The 17221-nt window shown below is 44.3% G+C and overlaps 1 protein-coding gene across 3 annotated transcripts in view; it reads left to right on the top strand.

Moving 5' to 3' along the window:
* XPO1 (exportin 1) overlaps positions 1-17221 on the top strand; it is a 68278-nt gene that overhangs the window by 32070 nt on the left and 18987 nt on the right. For all 3 annotated transcript variants that reach the window (XM_075925550.2, XM_075925549.2, XM_075925551.2), the window contains 2 exons: positions 6137-6295; positions 11802-11999. In XM_075925550.2, coding sequence (XP_075781665.1) covers positions 6137-6295; positions 11802-11999 — 357 coding nt within the window. The remainder of the gene's footprint in view (positions 1-6136; positions 6296-11801; positions 12000-17221) is intronic.

Below are 17221 nucleotides of genomic sequence, written 5' to 3'. Positions count from 1 at the left end.
CACAATTTCAAACACTTTGTGCTTTGGCCCTGGCTGCCATTAGAGCAGTGCCTCCCACCACACGGCCCCGGCCTCTACTAGAGCAGCAAGAGCAACTTCCCCCACTCCTGCTGCACAGCCCTGGACAGTGCTGCAGCCACCACGCAGTCTCATCCAGGAGCGACCTGGGGCCTGAGGTGCATGGTGACTGCTGGGGCTGGGACCACGGTACTAAAAATAGCACAGTGGCTCGTTTCCGGACCTGGGAGCGAGTCCACGGTGCTCCGGGGCTGGGGCTGTGGCCCTGGGAGCAGGCACACTGCAGCCCTGGCTACAGCAGCCGCCATTCAGCCTATCCTGGACACAGCTTCAGCCCTAGCCAAAGGCTGAACCTAGGGCCAAAGCCACATGGGCTGCCTAGGTCCTCCTGGGGAGGACCAACCGTGCCTGCCGCGTGGCCCTGCCCAGGAGCAGCTGAGCAGCCACTTCATGACTCTCCTGAGGAGGTAGGAAGGATTTGAATTCTTGCATTTGCGGAGGCGTGCACTTTAGAGAGAACTATAACATTCAGTTTTTTAAAGTTGAGGGTGCATGTCCCCACTGTGCGCAAGAATTCGATGTAGAGCGTTCTCAGTAGGATGGCTGCTGTCGATTTTGAAAGTGATGCACTGTGGGTAGTTATCCCACAGTTTCTGCTGTCCCTTTGCATTCTGGATTATGCTCCCAGTGCATGCTGGGACCAACTATTCAGTGGGTGGTTCTGAGTACAGGTCAGCATCCCATAATGCACTTGGTTCCTCCCCCCGGCTTGAGAGCAACGGCAAGCTGCCCTGCTGTGCCTTTTTTTCCCCCGTCGTCATTCGTGCGAATGCAATATCAGGATAAGAATTGAACCTGTTCCACAGCATACTGTTATGGCAATCGTATTAACCATGATGCGCCTTTAAGCTGGAGTGTATCCAGCACCGTCTGGACTCTTGGGAGACCATAAGCGTAATCTTCTGCGAAGCACTTCTGTTGAGAAATGGGAAATGCCACTAGCATTCAGTCCTCTGGACTCAGTCGAATGCCAGTTCTGGTGTTGAGACAAGCACAGACAGGTGGGATTGTATTGTGATGTACCTGTGGTATAATCAACAGTGATTGCAAAATTTCCATTTACATAAAGACACTTTCATGAACATTTACAAATTGCTTCCCCCTGCCCTGAAGCACAAGAATACCAGGATGAGACCCACTCTTACCATGGAGAAGCGAGTGGCAATTGCCCTGTGGAAGCTTGCTGCACCGGAGAACTACTGGCCAGTTGGCTACTCTACGCTACATCGATGACATCATCTGGATCCATGGGAAGGAGACTCCGGAAGAATTTCACCATGATTTCAACAGCTTCCACCCCACCATCAACCTCAGCATGAACTAATCTACACTGGAGGTCCATTTCCTGGACACCACGATACAAATAAGTGACGGTCATATCAATACCACCCTATACCGAAAACCTACCAACTGCTATACTTACCTGCATGCCTCCAGTTTCCATCCCGGACACACAACACGATCCATTGTTTACAGCCAAGCACTGAGGTACAACCGAATATGTTCCAATCCCTCAGACAGAGACCTACAAGATCTTCAACAAGCATTCTGTAAACTGCGATACCCACACGAGGAAGTGAGGAGACAGATTGACAGAGCCAGACGTGTACCCAGAAGCCTCCTGCTACGGGACAAGCCCAAGAAAGAAACCAACAGAACACCACTGGTCATCACCTACAGTCCCCAGCTAAAACCTCTCCAACGTATCATTAGTGATCTACAACCCATCCTGGACAATGATCCCTCGCTTTCACAGGCCTTGGGAGGTAGGCCGGTCCTTGCCCACAGACAACCCGCCAACCTGAAGCATATTCTCACCAGCAACTACACACCGCACCATAATAACTCGAACTCAGGAACCAATCCTTGCAACAAACCTCGGTGCCAACTCTGCCCACATATATACACCAGCAACACCATCACAGGACCTAACCAGATCAGCCATACTGTCACTGGTACATTCTCCTGCACATCTACCAACGTAATATATGCCATCATGTGCCAACAATGCCCCACTGCTATATACATCAGCCAAACTGGACAGTCCCTACGTAAAAGAATCAATGGACCCAAATCTGATATTAGGAATGGCAACATACAAAAACCTGTAGGGGAACACTTCAATCTTCCTGGACACACAATTGCAGATCTAAAAGTAGCCATCCTGCAGCAAAAAAACTTCAGGACCAGACTTCAAAGAGAAAGTGGGTCTGGCCCACGAAAGCTCATCTCATAAACCATCTTGTTAGTCTTTAAAGTGCTACATTGTCCTGTATTTTGCTTCAGCTACCCCAGACTAACACGGCTACATTTCTATCACTGCTGAGCTACAGTTCATCTTTAAGTTTGACACAATCAACTCTGGATTAAACAAAGACTGTGAATGGCTAGCTAACTACAAAAGCAGCTTCTGCTCTCTTGTAATTCACACCTCCAGATGAGCTGCTAGAAGTGGGCCTCATCCTCCTTGATTGGATCCACCTAGTCATCTCCAGCCTGATCCTAGCCTGCATATTTATACCTGCCTCTGGAAATTTCCACTACATGCATCTGACGAAGTGGGTCTTTGCCCACGAAAGCTTATGCTCCTACACTTCGGTTAGTCTATAAGGTGCCACAGGACTCTTCGTCGCTTTGGCTACTCTTGTTAGCTTTGCAGCTGCTGGTGGATCACAAAGGTGATGTCACCAACATCAACATGGAATTGTTGGGAAAGATCCATGACACACTCATCTTTAGGAACTGCTACATCTTCAGAAAGCTGCAAGCTAGAACTTTCTTCCCAGACTGGAAAATCACTGAGACATTGAAAAGGAAGAAGGGGGTCCAAACATAGTGGAAAGCAGGGCAGGGATCCATGCAGCACCTGTGTGATCAGCAGCTGTCTCTTCCTCTTCCCGCTGTTAGCCATGTCAGTGCAACTTTTTCTTCGCGGGGTGGGGGTCAGGGCAGGGGCTCAAGCCATGCTTCATTGGGAATGAGGAAATGGAGGTTTACTGCAAAGGCACTACTTCATCCAGGTTGCCATGCAATAATCTGATCTTCTCTGAATCAGTGATAGAGCAAAGTCCCTTCACTATGCCCTGTGGATGCTGACCGTGACCAAAACTTGTACCGTATGCTGCAGTGCTTTGTATTGCAGTAATGCCAGACCATTTACTGTTGGCTTGGCATGGAAGTCCTACTGTGAAGGATGGAATAAGGCAGGCCTTCCCAGAAACCTTGTGAGAAGGATGAAAAAGTTCCTCAGAGCTTTATGAAGATGTGCAGGCAGGATTCCCGTCTCCAGACACATTAACAAATTGTTCCGGGGACCTCTCACTGTGTAGGCACACTGGTTGCCACAGATCACATTCAATTGCCATAACCCACTTTTAAACAAGATAAAAACCTGAACTCACCAGAAGTACCTTCCCCGAGATTAGTGCCCAACGGGGACATTCTTGGAGAGAGGGGATTATCTCCAAGGTTTTAAAAAGTTCTTGGCTCTGTGACATTGGTTGCCCTGCTTGCCTGCTGACCATTCTCCTCCTCAGCCATGCTGTCCTCCATGATGCTGCCCAGGGATGCCTGAAGTGTTTTTGGAGGAATCTATAGACTAACTAGGGAAGCTGGTCAGGCTCCCCTGTCTCCCAGGGATCCCATGCAACCACTTAGAAGTGGCATGTCGACGACAAACACCAGACCATCTTCTTGCCTCCTGCTTCAATTCCTTTATTTTCACTCAGTTCTGCTGGGCATCCTTGGCATATCCTTTCTCTCCCATGCCCTTTGCGATCTTGGCATAGATTTCAGTATTTCTTTTGCTGGATCATAGTTTTGTGACGACAGATTCCTCTCCCCACACAGCAATGAGGACACTCCATGCTGGTGCTTGTCTGCAACCCTAGGAACTCATGGGACTTATGCTCAGGTGTGCTGCATGCTCTGAGGTCTGCTTGCTATGCTGGTCATGCAGGAAATAAAATTCATATTTTCCCTGGGCTTTTCCTGTTCATCTGGAGAGCAGTAAAGTTGATGATCTGAGCCAGAGTGGTTACTGCAGGGCACTGTAGGAAACCTTCCAGAGGCCAAGAACATCTCCTTTCGCAGCACTGCATCTGCAGTACTGTTAAGTGTACCATTCAAGGTCTAATTTAGCATTACTCCTCATATAATTCCATGGACTTTAACAGCCTTTAACGTCAATGGAATGGGCTTTGTGTGGACTCTCTGTTTAGAAAATAGACCTAATGCAGACCAGGCCTGAGATGCTCAAGGAAATTAATTAGATGCTGTAAAAACAGGAAACCCGATAATGTGGGTTTCAGTTCTGTCATATTGACTCTGTCACCCCAGGAAGGGAGGCTGATATCAAATTTCTAAACACTGTTATTGACTGCTGCTTTGATTTGCTTGTCTTGGAACCTGTAAGAGGTAATCTTGGGAGAATTGCGCATTACTGTATGTGCCCAGAACTCATGTTCCTGGAAGAAAAACAAATTCTGATGGAGAAGCAAAGGGAAGCTGCAAGTGTGGTCACATGCCTCTCCCTGGCAGTGCAGACAGATCAGTTTGGGCTCCTGGAATAGGTGATAGAGATGTAAATCACTGCTGGGGGTGAGTAGGCCTTGGTAGTTCATGCATGAGAGAGTAAGAGACACTATCCCTCTTGCCAAGCATGCTCCAATAGCAAGCATGGAAGGACAGGGCATTAGGGTGTTTTTGATTAGGCGGGTGAAGGGCAGGTTCTGTCCTCAGAGCAGAATGTAGCAGCCTGACTGCTTAGTAAATTATTCCCTTTGTCTTTTGTTTACACCCCACTCATAAGACAGTGGGCTGGTTGCTTCACCTGAACCTTGCATCCCTTAATCTAACTGCATAGACATTACATGACTGAACCTGGAGGAGCAGGCCTATTCAGAGCAAGTTCGACCGACCTTGTGAGATGATGGTAGTTGTAAGCTTTCCATTAAAGCTATCTGGACACATGGAAGCAATTCTCACTAGGGGCATCTCAGCGAGATCTCTAGCCATCTGAAGCGTTAAGGTCTGGCTCTGGCATCTATCAAAGAGCACTTAGCAGCAATATCAGTCTTCTGCCTACCAGTGAAAGACTGGGTAGTGTTCTCTAAAGACTTGATGGTTTGGTTTCTCAAAGAACTGGAGCAAACCCTCAGGTCCGCAAACCCGTCTCTTCTTGGGACTTGTATCTGTTTCTGCCAAGGCTCATGGGCGCTCCTTTCAAACCACTAGTGTCAGCCTTCTACTACTCTCCTAGAAGATCACCTCAGCCAAAAGGGTCTCTGAAATCGGGTCCCTTACGTCAGAAGCACCGTACACAGTGTTTTTTAAGGTCCAACTGTTCCCTCTCCTGGCTTTCTTGCTAAAGGTGTTTTTGCAGTTCCATAGCATCCAAGAAATTTTTCTGCCAGTCTTGTTCTCAAGGCCTCACAAGAAATCTCTTCCATTTGAATTCCTTCTGCTTATTGACTTTGACTGAATTTTTATAAAGATAAAACTATATTAGAACCAAACTTATTTATATTTAACACTAAAATATAATTCTGGAAGCAATTTATAGATTTAGGTTTCCCTGCTCTTGTTGGAAATAATTTAATGTCAATACTGTTGTGTTAAAGCAGCTGTCAAACAATGTATTGAGATTATTTTTATTTTTATTATGGGTAGCCCTTGAAGGCAGATGCCCATTATGTAGGCACTGTGTGGTATATTAAAGATTAATGGAATTAATTCACGTTTTTTGGGATCTTTCCATATAGATATATCTGAGTGCTCTCAATGGGGAAAGCAGAGGAAGAGAAAAGCATTTGTAGGGAGGTGGTGAACAGGGGAATGCAGAGAATTTTTTCCCTAAAACGGACAAAACATTTGTCAATTAAAAACACCCACACATTCCCTAACATTCACTTTCTCTGTAAATATTGCTGTGGCTTCTACAAGTATGTTGCACAATTGCAAATAGGAGGAGACATTGTTTGGAATACCTTTGGTGTGATCCATGCTATGCAAAAGTGTAAAAACTGCTGAGTTGAAAATTTCATTCCTGTTTTATTAGATGCTTCCTTTAAACACGAACATCCGACTTGCATACTCCAATGGAAAAGACGATGAACAGAACTTTATTCAGAATCTTAGCTTGTTTCTCTGCACGTTTCTTAAGGAACACGGTCAGCTTATAGAAAAGAGATTAAATCTAAGGGAAACATTAATGGAGGTAAGTTCTTTAGTTGTGGTCAGTTTGCTTTGTATGTCCTTGTGCTGATTGAGTACCTTAAATGAAGTGTTCCTTCTGTAGTTACTTGAACTAAATTTGTAGCATTTAGAGTAGTAAGTCTTTGGGTGGAAATTCCCATAATTAACAAGTGCTTAAACTTAGACCTACTGAAGATAATTTGCTTGGTAGCGCTTGCTAATTGCATATTTGCAGGGCTTGACAAGCGGCAGCAAGCCCTGCTTGCCAGGCGGTTTGGCACACTGCGCATGCGCTGATTGCGCTGCGGCGCCATGCCGGGCTAAAATCTACTCCCCATGGGTGAGTAGATTGCCCCAATTGTCGAGTCCTGCACATTTGTATGCAGTGATACTACATTTATTTATATCACAATGCCCAAAGACTGCAGTCTTGAGTAGAGTGTACAAATATATAGGAAGGTACAATTCCCACTACTAAAACAAAATTACATGCTAAAATTTAAAAACTGCATGAGAGATGGATGTGTATGTATAGTATAACATTTTCATGTGACTCTGACCACACCAGGCTTTGCTAGGAGAGTATGATTTTAATCTATAGGGGGTCATTGTCCAAATCCAAACACTCTTTCCCACAGGAGTCAAGGCAGGATTTCATGGCCATCTTGCAAAGAGTATGGCCAGGACCTCCCTCCAGGTGAGCTCTGGATGTGGATGACTTGGCTGTTAGGACTGTGGTATCAGTAGTCACCATGTGGCTTTGTTGGTAGTTCCAGTTCTTGGACTTTCCTCTTTGATCCAGGATCTTTCCTTTGAAGGTTCCTCTTTGTTTTCAGAGCAGATGCACTTGAAACTTCAAGGACGTGTGAGGGGTCACCTTGCTGGCTTTAGGCCTTCACATATTGCCGGCCTCCAGAAAATACTTGACGCCAGCAGTCTTCCAGATTCACAGTCTCCCTCAGAGCAGAGCTTTACTTACAAAAGAAAGAGGAAAGTTTATAAACCTCTCCAATGGACATTAGCCTCGCAGTTGGGCTCTCAGACATCCCAGTAGTGTGTCACAGGCTTTTGAAGACCACCCTAGAATGTTATACCAACCTCTGTTCCAGATTCATCCCCTCTTTTGGTCCATCTTGTTGCCCTTCAGCCAAGCTTGTTCGTAGATAATACAGGACTGTTGGGTCCTTAGTAACACCTTTGAGTATGTTTGCCCATCCTCTACCCTGCCCCTCTTCAGGGGCCCTTCTCACCAGTGACTGCTTGCCCAGGAAATATAATCCTTCCAACTTGTGGAAATCATAGAGGAAGTTTCTTGAGACTTGAGAAGGAAGAAGTTTTACTCCTAGTATTTCCTAACCTTGAAGGCCAAATGGGGCTATAAACTGTCTTGAACCTGCATTGCCTCAACACTTACCTTAAACTGAGGTTCCACACCGTGTCTCTGGTCTCCATCAGATCCTTCCTAGATCCAGGAGACTGTTACACCTACTTTCATTTAATGGATGCTTATTTCCACATCTGTCTTCCACAGCCACAGAAGTTTTCTCACCTTTCTAGTGGCTCAGTGCCACTACCATTTCACCACTCTCCCCTTCAACTTGTCAGCAGCCCCATGAGTCTTTATGAAGCTTATGGCAGTATTAGCAGCCTCTCTCTCAAGTATCAAGGTGCGTAAATCTATTCACACCTCAATAACTGGCTGATCAGAGGTTGTTTACATGCTAAGATAGGGCACAGGTAGGTCCCAGTTCAGAGAATAGAGTTCATTGGGGCAGAGCTTGACATGACCCAAGCCAGAACCTTCTTTCTAGAGGCTCAATTCCAGATTTGTCAGATCTAATATGTAAGGTCATCATTTGCCCAATAATGACTGTTCAGATCTGCTTCACACTGTTGGTACGCATGTCAGCAAGTACTTATATGGTACAATACACAAGGTTGTACCTCCAGATGTGGCTGACATAAATCTGTTTACTGAGTAGGCACCATTAAGACTCAACTCACTGTCCTGCCTCCAGGCCTCACTTCTCACCTGGTGGAAAGGCCCAGGATTGGTAATGAAAGGGGTAGCCTTTGCTGCTCCTCTACTGTCTGTAGCCTTAGTCTTACTTACATGTAGGAGGGAGAGCCACCTCAACAGCTTCATGTCCTAGGGCAGGGGAGTCCAAACTTTTTTCAAAGAGGGCCAGATTTGATGAAGTGAACATGCGTGAGGGCCGACCATTTTGCCTGACATTATTTGAACCATTACAATTAAATGCAAATTAACTATTTTATGCAAAGTTTATTGCAAACGGCATACTTTTATTTCGTCACATGGATCACAAATCTAAACAGGTGTTAAATCACTCTGCCTTTCATATCTGAAGGCCAGATGAAAAAAAAATCCAGGAAGCTGAAATATATGTCAGGAACATTGTAAAGTACATTACATATTATTGGTAATAAAGGTTGTCTGTCAACTTTTAAGTTCAAAAAATATGAACAGGAACATAACACCAAGTATACATGTTGTATCCAAATATATTTATAACTGATTTAGACTAACTGACATTAACTGAGATTTTACAATGTATTCATCTCAATACATATGGATTCGTTGGGGGCCTTAAAAGATAGATATTGCCAAATTACCTGTGGGGCCGTATTAAACCAGAACAAGGGCCGCAATTGGCCCGCGGGCTGGACTTTGGACATGCCTGTCCTAGGGCCTCTGTTCCTAAGAATCCCAGGGTCTGGAGGCTAATGTCTTATCCATTAAGCCACTGGGACCCACCCAACCTCCCTATCTTCAGGCTGGTTTAGCTTGCCAAGAGTTCCTTCCTCAGATCCCTGGCAGAGTGCTATAGGTCCTGACAAACAGTACTACATCCATGATTTATATCAACAAGCAAGAGGAGGCTCGATCCTTGGCCTTTTCCCAGGAGGCCCCAGTGGCTGTGGGATTTCTGCATGAAATACACCATTCACCTTAAGGCAAAACACATATCATGGGAGCCTGAAATCTATTGGCAAATCACCTCTGCAGAGCCTTTTCTTCTTACCACAAATAGTTTCTTCACTCAGAGATCATTGATATCATCTTTCAGAGGTGGGAGCCTCCTAAGGTGGACCTATTTGCCACCAGGCAGAACAGGAAATGCCATCATTTCTGCTCGCTGAGTGAGCTCCCTCTTCAATGCATTGCTGTTCTCCTAAGCAGACCGTCTTTCTATATGCCTGTCCTCATTTTCTTGGTTCACATGGTTCTCCTAAAAATCAAGAGGCAAAGCAGAGGTTATTCTGATAGCACCAGTGTGACCATGTTAGACTTGATTTGGCACACTTCTGGACCTCATTGGTAGCATCACTTGCCTTCTCTGTCCCAGATTTGATCTCGTAAGACCATGGCAGGTTATTTCACTTGAACCTTGCATTATTGCATTTGGTTATATAATTGCTGAATCCAGAGGAATAGGCCTGCTCGGATCAAGTTTGACAAGTCTTTCTAAATTGCGGAAAGTCTTACCCTGGAGCTTCCTACTTACCCAAGTAGAAACAATTTTTTTTTGGTTGAGCTGCTGACTAGAATCTCATACCTTAGCAGGGAAGATCTGAATGGAGAATCATCCTAGATAATTGTCTGTATATGGACTTGCGATGAGCAGGTGAATGTCCTGCAAGTCCAAAACGTCTGAAGAACCAGTACCTGGTCGTTGGTTTGGATGTTTGTATCCCACTATGCCATTACCTAGCAGGCAAAAGACTATACCAGTTTCCAGAGATCAGTGATGCAGTTAGTATGTCCATGAATTCTGAGCCCCCTTTCAAGAGTACTGCTTCTGAGTCACCTAGAATGGAATGGACAGGAGCAAACTCTTGAAGAAAACTATTACTAATACTTTGTAACTGTTCTTCAAAATATGTTGCTATGACCATTCCATAATCCATCCTCCTACTCCTTTGTTGGAGTTACCAGCAAGAAAGAACTGAGAGAGTGGACGGCCAGCTGTGCCTCTTACTCTAGTGCATGTCTGCTGACTTCCGAGGGCACTATACCCAGCCCTGAGGATACCAATAAGAGGAAAACCTCTAACAATAGTACATGCAGCATGCACACACCTAATATGGAATAGACATAAGCAACACATTTCTAACAATAGTTATGGGTGAATTTTTTTTTCCCAGTGTGAAGGCAAATATATATTAAAGCATGTTTACAGGTTGAACGTCTCTACTCTAGCACTCCTGAGACCTGATCAGAGCCAAATTGGAGAATTTGATGGATCATGGGAGGTCAATATTGTCTAGTGGCATTACTAACACTTACATTACTTATTGTGATTTTAGGAGACATTTAGGGGTAAATTAGAGCAAACAGCACAGAACGCTGGGTGCCAGGACTGGTGGCTATAAACAAACTATTGGACAGCGTGAAACTTGGTAACACCCACAGTAGGTAGACATCCAGCTAACTAAAATTATGCTGGACTATGGATGTTGTCGGACCAGAGAAGTTCAACCTGTAGTTCTTCCATTGCTATCCTATTTAAATAACTCTTCAATTTCTACGCCATATTGCATGTCTACCTTTTGAAATCTGAGTCCACCAGTAGTGGGAGCTGCATAGGGTTCTGTGCTACTCAAGTGGCATTGCAAATGAAACTGTTTAGAGCTGTGTTCCGATCGTCTTGAAACTGATTTGATATAACTTTTTGTGGTCACGTTGCATTGATTTAAGTCAGTTTAGTTATGGATGAGTTGATTCTCCTAGTGTTCATGGCCTTTGCGGATTACATTAAAAGGTATTTCACTTCTTCCAGTTGATCTTGTCCACATGTGGCTGGTGATACAGGATGATGTGTTGAGCTGGTGGGAAAGATTAGGTAGGAGAGCATTGAAGCTTGGAGCATGTAGCTCATCTTTTTTTCTCCTTCAAGTGTCCTGCACTGAATTAAAATTTCTATTGGAAGAGCAATGTGTCTGACTTTCCTCTCTCAGCAGACTAGATAGCTACCTTCTCAGATTTTACATTATCATTAAGTAAAAGATAATGCATTCAACAAAGACTTCTTCAAAATGCTGATCTCCCCTCCCCCCCCCCCCCCCCCCCCCCCCCCCCAATGCTATGGCAGTGTAGATTCTGGTATTGTCCTGTTGGACAAACACTTTGGTTAGGAAACTGTTAAACCACAGTGTCTTGCAGAGACTCATGAGATGGATATCAGTTAATCAGAGTTACACATGTAAATTCAATTATTTTGAAAAGTTATCATCTTTGTCAAGTTATTGTAACTTTTGACAAGTATAGGTGCATATATTAGAAATGTTCCCTGTGGTCATAGTTGTGGCTGATCAACTCTTGGGGTGCTGTTATCTAACTGTAATTATAACATAATTCCTATTGGTTTCTAAATGTTAAAGCAAAGATAAATAAGCATTCTTTCACTAAAAATATTTGTATAAATAAAGTTTCAGCATCAAGGTATTACCCATAGAAAATATTGACTGACCAATAATCCAATTTTGTGAAAATTACATTTCTGTAGGCTCTTCACTATATGTTGCTGGTGTCAGAAGTTGAAGAAACTGAAATTTTTAAAATTTGTCTTGAATACTGGAATCATTTGGCTGCTGAACTTTATAGAGAGAGTCCATTTTCAACATCAGCTTCTCCATTGCTTTCGGGAAGTCAGCATTTTGATGTTCCTCCCAGAAGACAGCTTTATCTGCCTGTTCTGTCAAAGGTAATGGGGAAATCTTATGTTTAGGTGAATGCACCATTTTACATGCATCTTGCATAATACGAAATCAGTACTTTGTATGTCTAGTGCCTTAATATAAGACAATATTTGACAACAATCTGGCTTTGCCTGGTGAATAGATGCTATACCCCTTGAGTTATTAAATTGTGGCACGCCTATATGTTTGGTACCTTGTGCATTAATACTTCAGAGTACTTAGAGGGACACCACTTAGTTCAGGGCATCTAAATTTTTGTCAGTGGTAAAAATGATATAACCTAATAATGCATATAATACAAACTGAATGAAACATTTTGAATAAGGATTTTGATTAAATAACATTAAGCATTAATGTTATATTGAAATTATTGATCTTCTAATATCACAGAAGTTTGGAAATTGCATTTTAACTTGCCCTCCCCCCCTTTTTTTTTCTTTTGTCTGAGATGCCTCGTAAGCATGTCAAGTCCTCTAAGATTATCCTTATCTACTAGTTTAAAACATGTATTTAAAAGTCATCTCCCCTTCCTTCCCCCTTCTTTACTGACTCCGGCTACAGAGAGACTCAGCAGTGCTCCCTAGCTTCTGCACGTCTACATAATTATTTCTGTTTAAAAAACAAGTTTTTTCTCTCCCCAGTTTATTATTGTAGTTAGTTAATTTTAAAAAACTATATTAGTATAAGTTTTTCTTCCAGTTAACACCTTTCCGCAGTTAGTAACTGGTTTCAGTGTCGTGCCTGGCTCACTGCGTTTTAAACTCTGTATCTCATGTAGAGAGCAGCATATCTCCCAAAAATGCCCTCATGGTGCAAAGTTGAAATCGTGCATGCGGAAAGACAAAGACCTAGTCCTCCGTCTCAAGCTATTTTTTACTTGAAAATTCTCTGACCAGCTTCAGTTTCAGGCCAACAGCCTAAGGAACCAAAAAGCAAGCCTCCTCTTTACCTCCTCAGGGGGCTACAGCACTGAAATGGCAGTCTCCCTCATGGCCGGTACTGAGATCAGCAGCAGCACTGCGTCTCAGTACATATGATGCTCTGGGCGTCTCGGAAGCTGCCAGCGCAGCTAACAGACATGTGCTAAACTATGCTCTGTTGTGTCAGGCTTCAAGTTGCCTGCCTCATCTGCTGCTGCAGCACTTGGCACTGATACAATCTCGCCAGCGTAGCATAAGAGTGCAGTGCTGACCATATCAACAGGCACCTCTGTTTCCACCACAGAGACACCTAACACGGTGCTCGTCTCCTTGGCACCGAGGCATGATTCAGTGCCTCAAATAGTGTTCGTGCCTCCCGCTACAGCACCGACAATGCCAGCTGGGCACTGCACTCAACACAGAGACTTGTTAGTCTCAACTACTTTTTACACACCTTTTTGTTAAGACCCTGATCTCTCTCCTGCTATGTCAACATCACAGAGATCACTTTCTCAGGAAAAATTTTCATTTGAATCTGAAGATGAATTGTCTAGGGGTTTTTCCCTAGAAAGTTCTCCTTACACAGATCAGACTATTTACTCCCCCAGATCCTACCAAGAATTTGAGAATATGCCTTCATATTATGTCAATCCCTGGGTACCCCCACATGGGCCATACCTCCACTGGCAATACTGGGACAAATGGCAGTGTTATCAAAAGCGCCAGCATGCTGGAAATGACAGAGTGCAATATTCCCCTTCTAAACAAATACATGAAGGGGAGCCTCCCTGGACGTAAATGACGACACCCTCCCCCCCCCCGCCCCAGTGGAGGGAGGGTCTGCGCCCCCATCTCCAACTACCTCAGATGACATTGCACATTTCCAAGGCCTTTTTAAACGTGTAGCTGCTGAATTAAACATTCCTCTTCAGGAGATTGTGGAGAATCAGCATGAGTTAGCTGACACATTGCACTTGGTAACACCATCTAAAATAGTACTGCCAATTAATTCAGCAGTAATGGAACCAGCAAAGATAGTGTGGCAAACTCCAGTGTCAATCTCTTCTATTGCTCAGAGAACAGATAAGAAATATTATGTTCCTCCCAAGGGATCTGAATTTCTATTTACTTACCCAGTACCTAATTCCCTCGTGATGGAGGCTGCACAACAAAAATCTAAGCAGTAACAATTTCGGTCCATTCCATTTGACCGGGATAGCAAAAGACTTGACTCATTTGGACGTAAAATATACACATCTTCCACTTTACAATTTTGCATTTCTAACTACGTGGCTTTATTAAGCAAATACTACTACAGAAATTACAGCAAACTTAACGACTTCATTGCAGATATTCCTGAGACAACAGTACAAAGCACTGGTATTGGAGGGTCACGTGATTGCTAGAACAACATTGCAAGCTGCATTAGATGCTGTTGACACGGCTGCACGATCCACAACAGCAGTAGTTGCAAGAAGGGTGTCATGGTTTAACTCCACTCCATTCCCCAGAGAGATTCGAGCTACAGTAGAAGATCTTCCTTGTGACTGTCAGAAGTTGTTTGCAGCTAACACCAATGAAATTCTCTACTCCATGAAAGACTCCAGAGTAACACTTCAGTCTGTAGGAATCCACAACCAGGCACCTAGAAGAAGACAATATAGGTAACAGCCCTGCCCGAGACCTCGATACCCTCCAGATGCCCAACATCAACCAGGCAGAGGCAGAATCCAATGACGATGCCCTTCCTCTACCAAGTCCCAACAGTTGCAGCAGTCCAGTAAGCAAATGTGAATATCAGGTTGAGGGTCTTGAAAGCCTCTCACCTATTTCAACGCCATCATTGCAAGCAAACTTGTTCCATCAGTGACTGCTATCCTTCTTTAACAACTGGCAGTGTATAACCTCTGACAGATGGGTCCTCCAGATAATTGAGAGGGGCATCTTATCCCCTTCGTGTCTGTACCCTCTTCCCAGTCCCTCTTCAGGGACCACTCTCATGAGATTCTACTTGAACAAGAGGTAGAGCACCTTTTGCTCATGGGTGCAATTGAACCAGTCTCCATACAATTTAGGTGCAAGGGGTTCTACTCCCACTACTTGATTGGAAAAAAGATCAGGATGTTGGAGACCCATCTTAGACTTTCAAGCCCTTACTAAATTCGTTCAGAAACAAAAATTCAAGGTGATAACGCTTGCCACTATATGACTGGTGTTGGAACAGGACAATTGGTTCTTGTCCCTCGACTTGTAAGATCAATACTTTAACATCATCTGTGAGCAGGGTGGATGGCATTTTCTTCGTTTGGTTGTAGATTCTCAACATTACCAATACAAGGTGCTTCCATTCAGACTCTGTACGGCCCCGAGGGCCTTTTCAAAGGTTCTGGCGGTTGTCACAGCATATTGGAGAGAACAAAGCATTATCATATTTCCTTACCTGGATGACTGCCTCCTCAAGGCACACAGTGATTCATGCCATTCTCTGTCAGTCACAAGACACCTGTTCTGACAACTCAACCTGCACATGAATGAAGCCAAATCGACACGGTCTCCTACACAAAAGATACAGTTTATAGGAGCATGCCTTGACTCAACACGGGCCACTGTATCCCTCCCTATGGACCATTGCAAAAAAATTATGGCCTTGGTAAACATCTTATGGTGAACATCAGCCTCCACACAATGGTACTCAAAGGCCTTTGGCTGTTGGGGCAGAAGGCAGTGTACAGTTTTTGTTTTCAACAATGCTTGCCTTCACATGAGATGCTTAGAGGGCTGGTTGGGACAGGTTTACAGACCCAATGTCCACCCACTATCCCAATCCCTAGTCCTCCCAAAGATAGTAAGGGAGTCCTTATACTGGTGGGTAATCCCACAGAACCTTTGTTCCGGATTCCCCTTCCACTCACAAGGACCATCCGTCTCCATAACAACAGATACATCTCATACAGGATGGGGTGCCACCTACAACATCACACATCCCAGGGTCTGTGGTCCAGCAGCAACAAGAACCTACACATAAGCGTCCTGGAACTCCATGCAGTCAGGAATGCATGCATCAAATTCCTCCCATTCATCAGCAACAGTCATGTCAGACTGTACATAGACCACGTCACAGCAATGTTTTATATAAATTGTCTCAGCAGAACCCAATCTTGAGCACTTTGCACAGAGGCCATAGCACTTTGGAACTGGTGCCTGAAATACAACATAAATATTACCGCTGTGCACTTTCTGGTCACCTTGAACACAATGACAGACACACTCAGCAGAGCCCTCCTGATCAAACACAAGTGGCAAATGAATCCACACATATTGGCAGACATCTCCCAACAGTGGGGTCACCCCACCATATATCTGTTTGCCACATAATCCAACAAGAAATGTCCCTTGTTCTGTTCCAGGGCAGGTATCAGCAGGGGATCAATGGGAGATGACTTCCTCATCAGTTGAACATCCCACCTAATGTACGCGTTTCTTCCCATATCCCTTTTGAACTGGGCAGCCCACAAGACAAGGAGACACAAAGCCCATCTAATACTTATAGCTTACACATTGCCCCGCCAACCATGGTTCCCCTCTCTAATGGCCATGTGCCTTGCATCACTGATCTACTTACCTTATAGCAAGGATCTCCTTCATCTCGGCCCCTATGTCACCCAACTGAACCTCCACTCGCTACACCTGAAGACATGGCTCCTGGATGGTTCTGAGCTAGAATTGACTTGTTCACAACAAGTACAAATGGTCCTTCAACACCAGGGCTACTCAACTTCGGAAGCCCCAGGGACCACAATGATACTCACAGCAAATGCCAAGGGTCACAACTTAAGTGTGATTGCATATATATGCAAATAATTTTCAAACTGATGGGCACGAATACAAAGATTAAGGCAAGACTACATAACACGCAGATCCCATTTAAGTCAGTTCTGCTGATATTAATAAAATGCAATGTTTACCCGATTTCCACCCATATGACAGCACTTTTAATGAGCAATGACAGTCTGGGAATTTAATGACTAAAATGCATCTAACAGAAGACCATTCTATTGACTACTCTTTTGTTTTGACTCCCACCTGTGGGCCACGTGTTGAGCCCTGCATAAGCCCAAACCACACTGAGGGCCGCAAACAAATGGACTGTGGGCTGTATTGAGTGGCCCTGTTCTACACAGTAGGGTGCAGAGCATCTGTATGACTTACCTTCAGAAATTGAAAAGATTCTCGATGTGGTGTGTGCGCTACCGGGTAGCTCCTTCAGCATTCTCCTTTATCTACCATCCTTGACTACCTTCTGCACA

This window comes from Pelodiscus sinensis, chromosome 3 (genome assembly GCF_052426305.1).
Source record: "Pelodiscus sinensis isolate ZL-2025 chromosome 3, ASM5242630v1, whole genome shotgun sequence".
In the NCBI taxonomy this organism is placed as follows: Eukaryota; Metazoa; Chordata; order Testudines; family Trionychidae; genus Pelodiscus; species Pelodiscus sinensis.
Note: the sequence above shows the minus strand (reverse complement) of the source record. Positions and strands in the feature narration are given on the sequence as shown.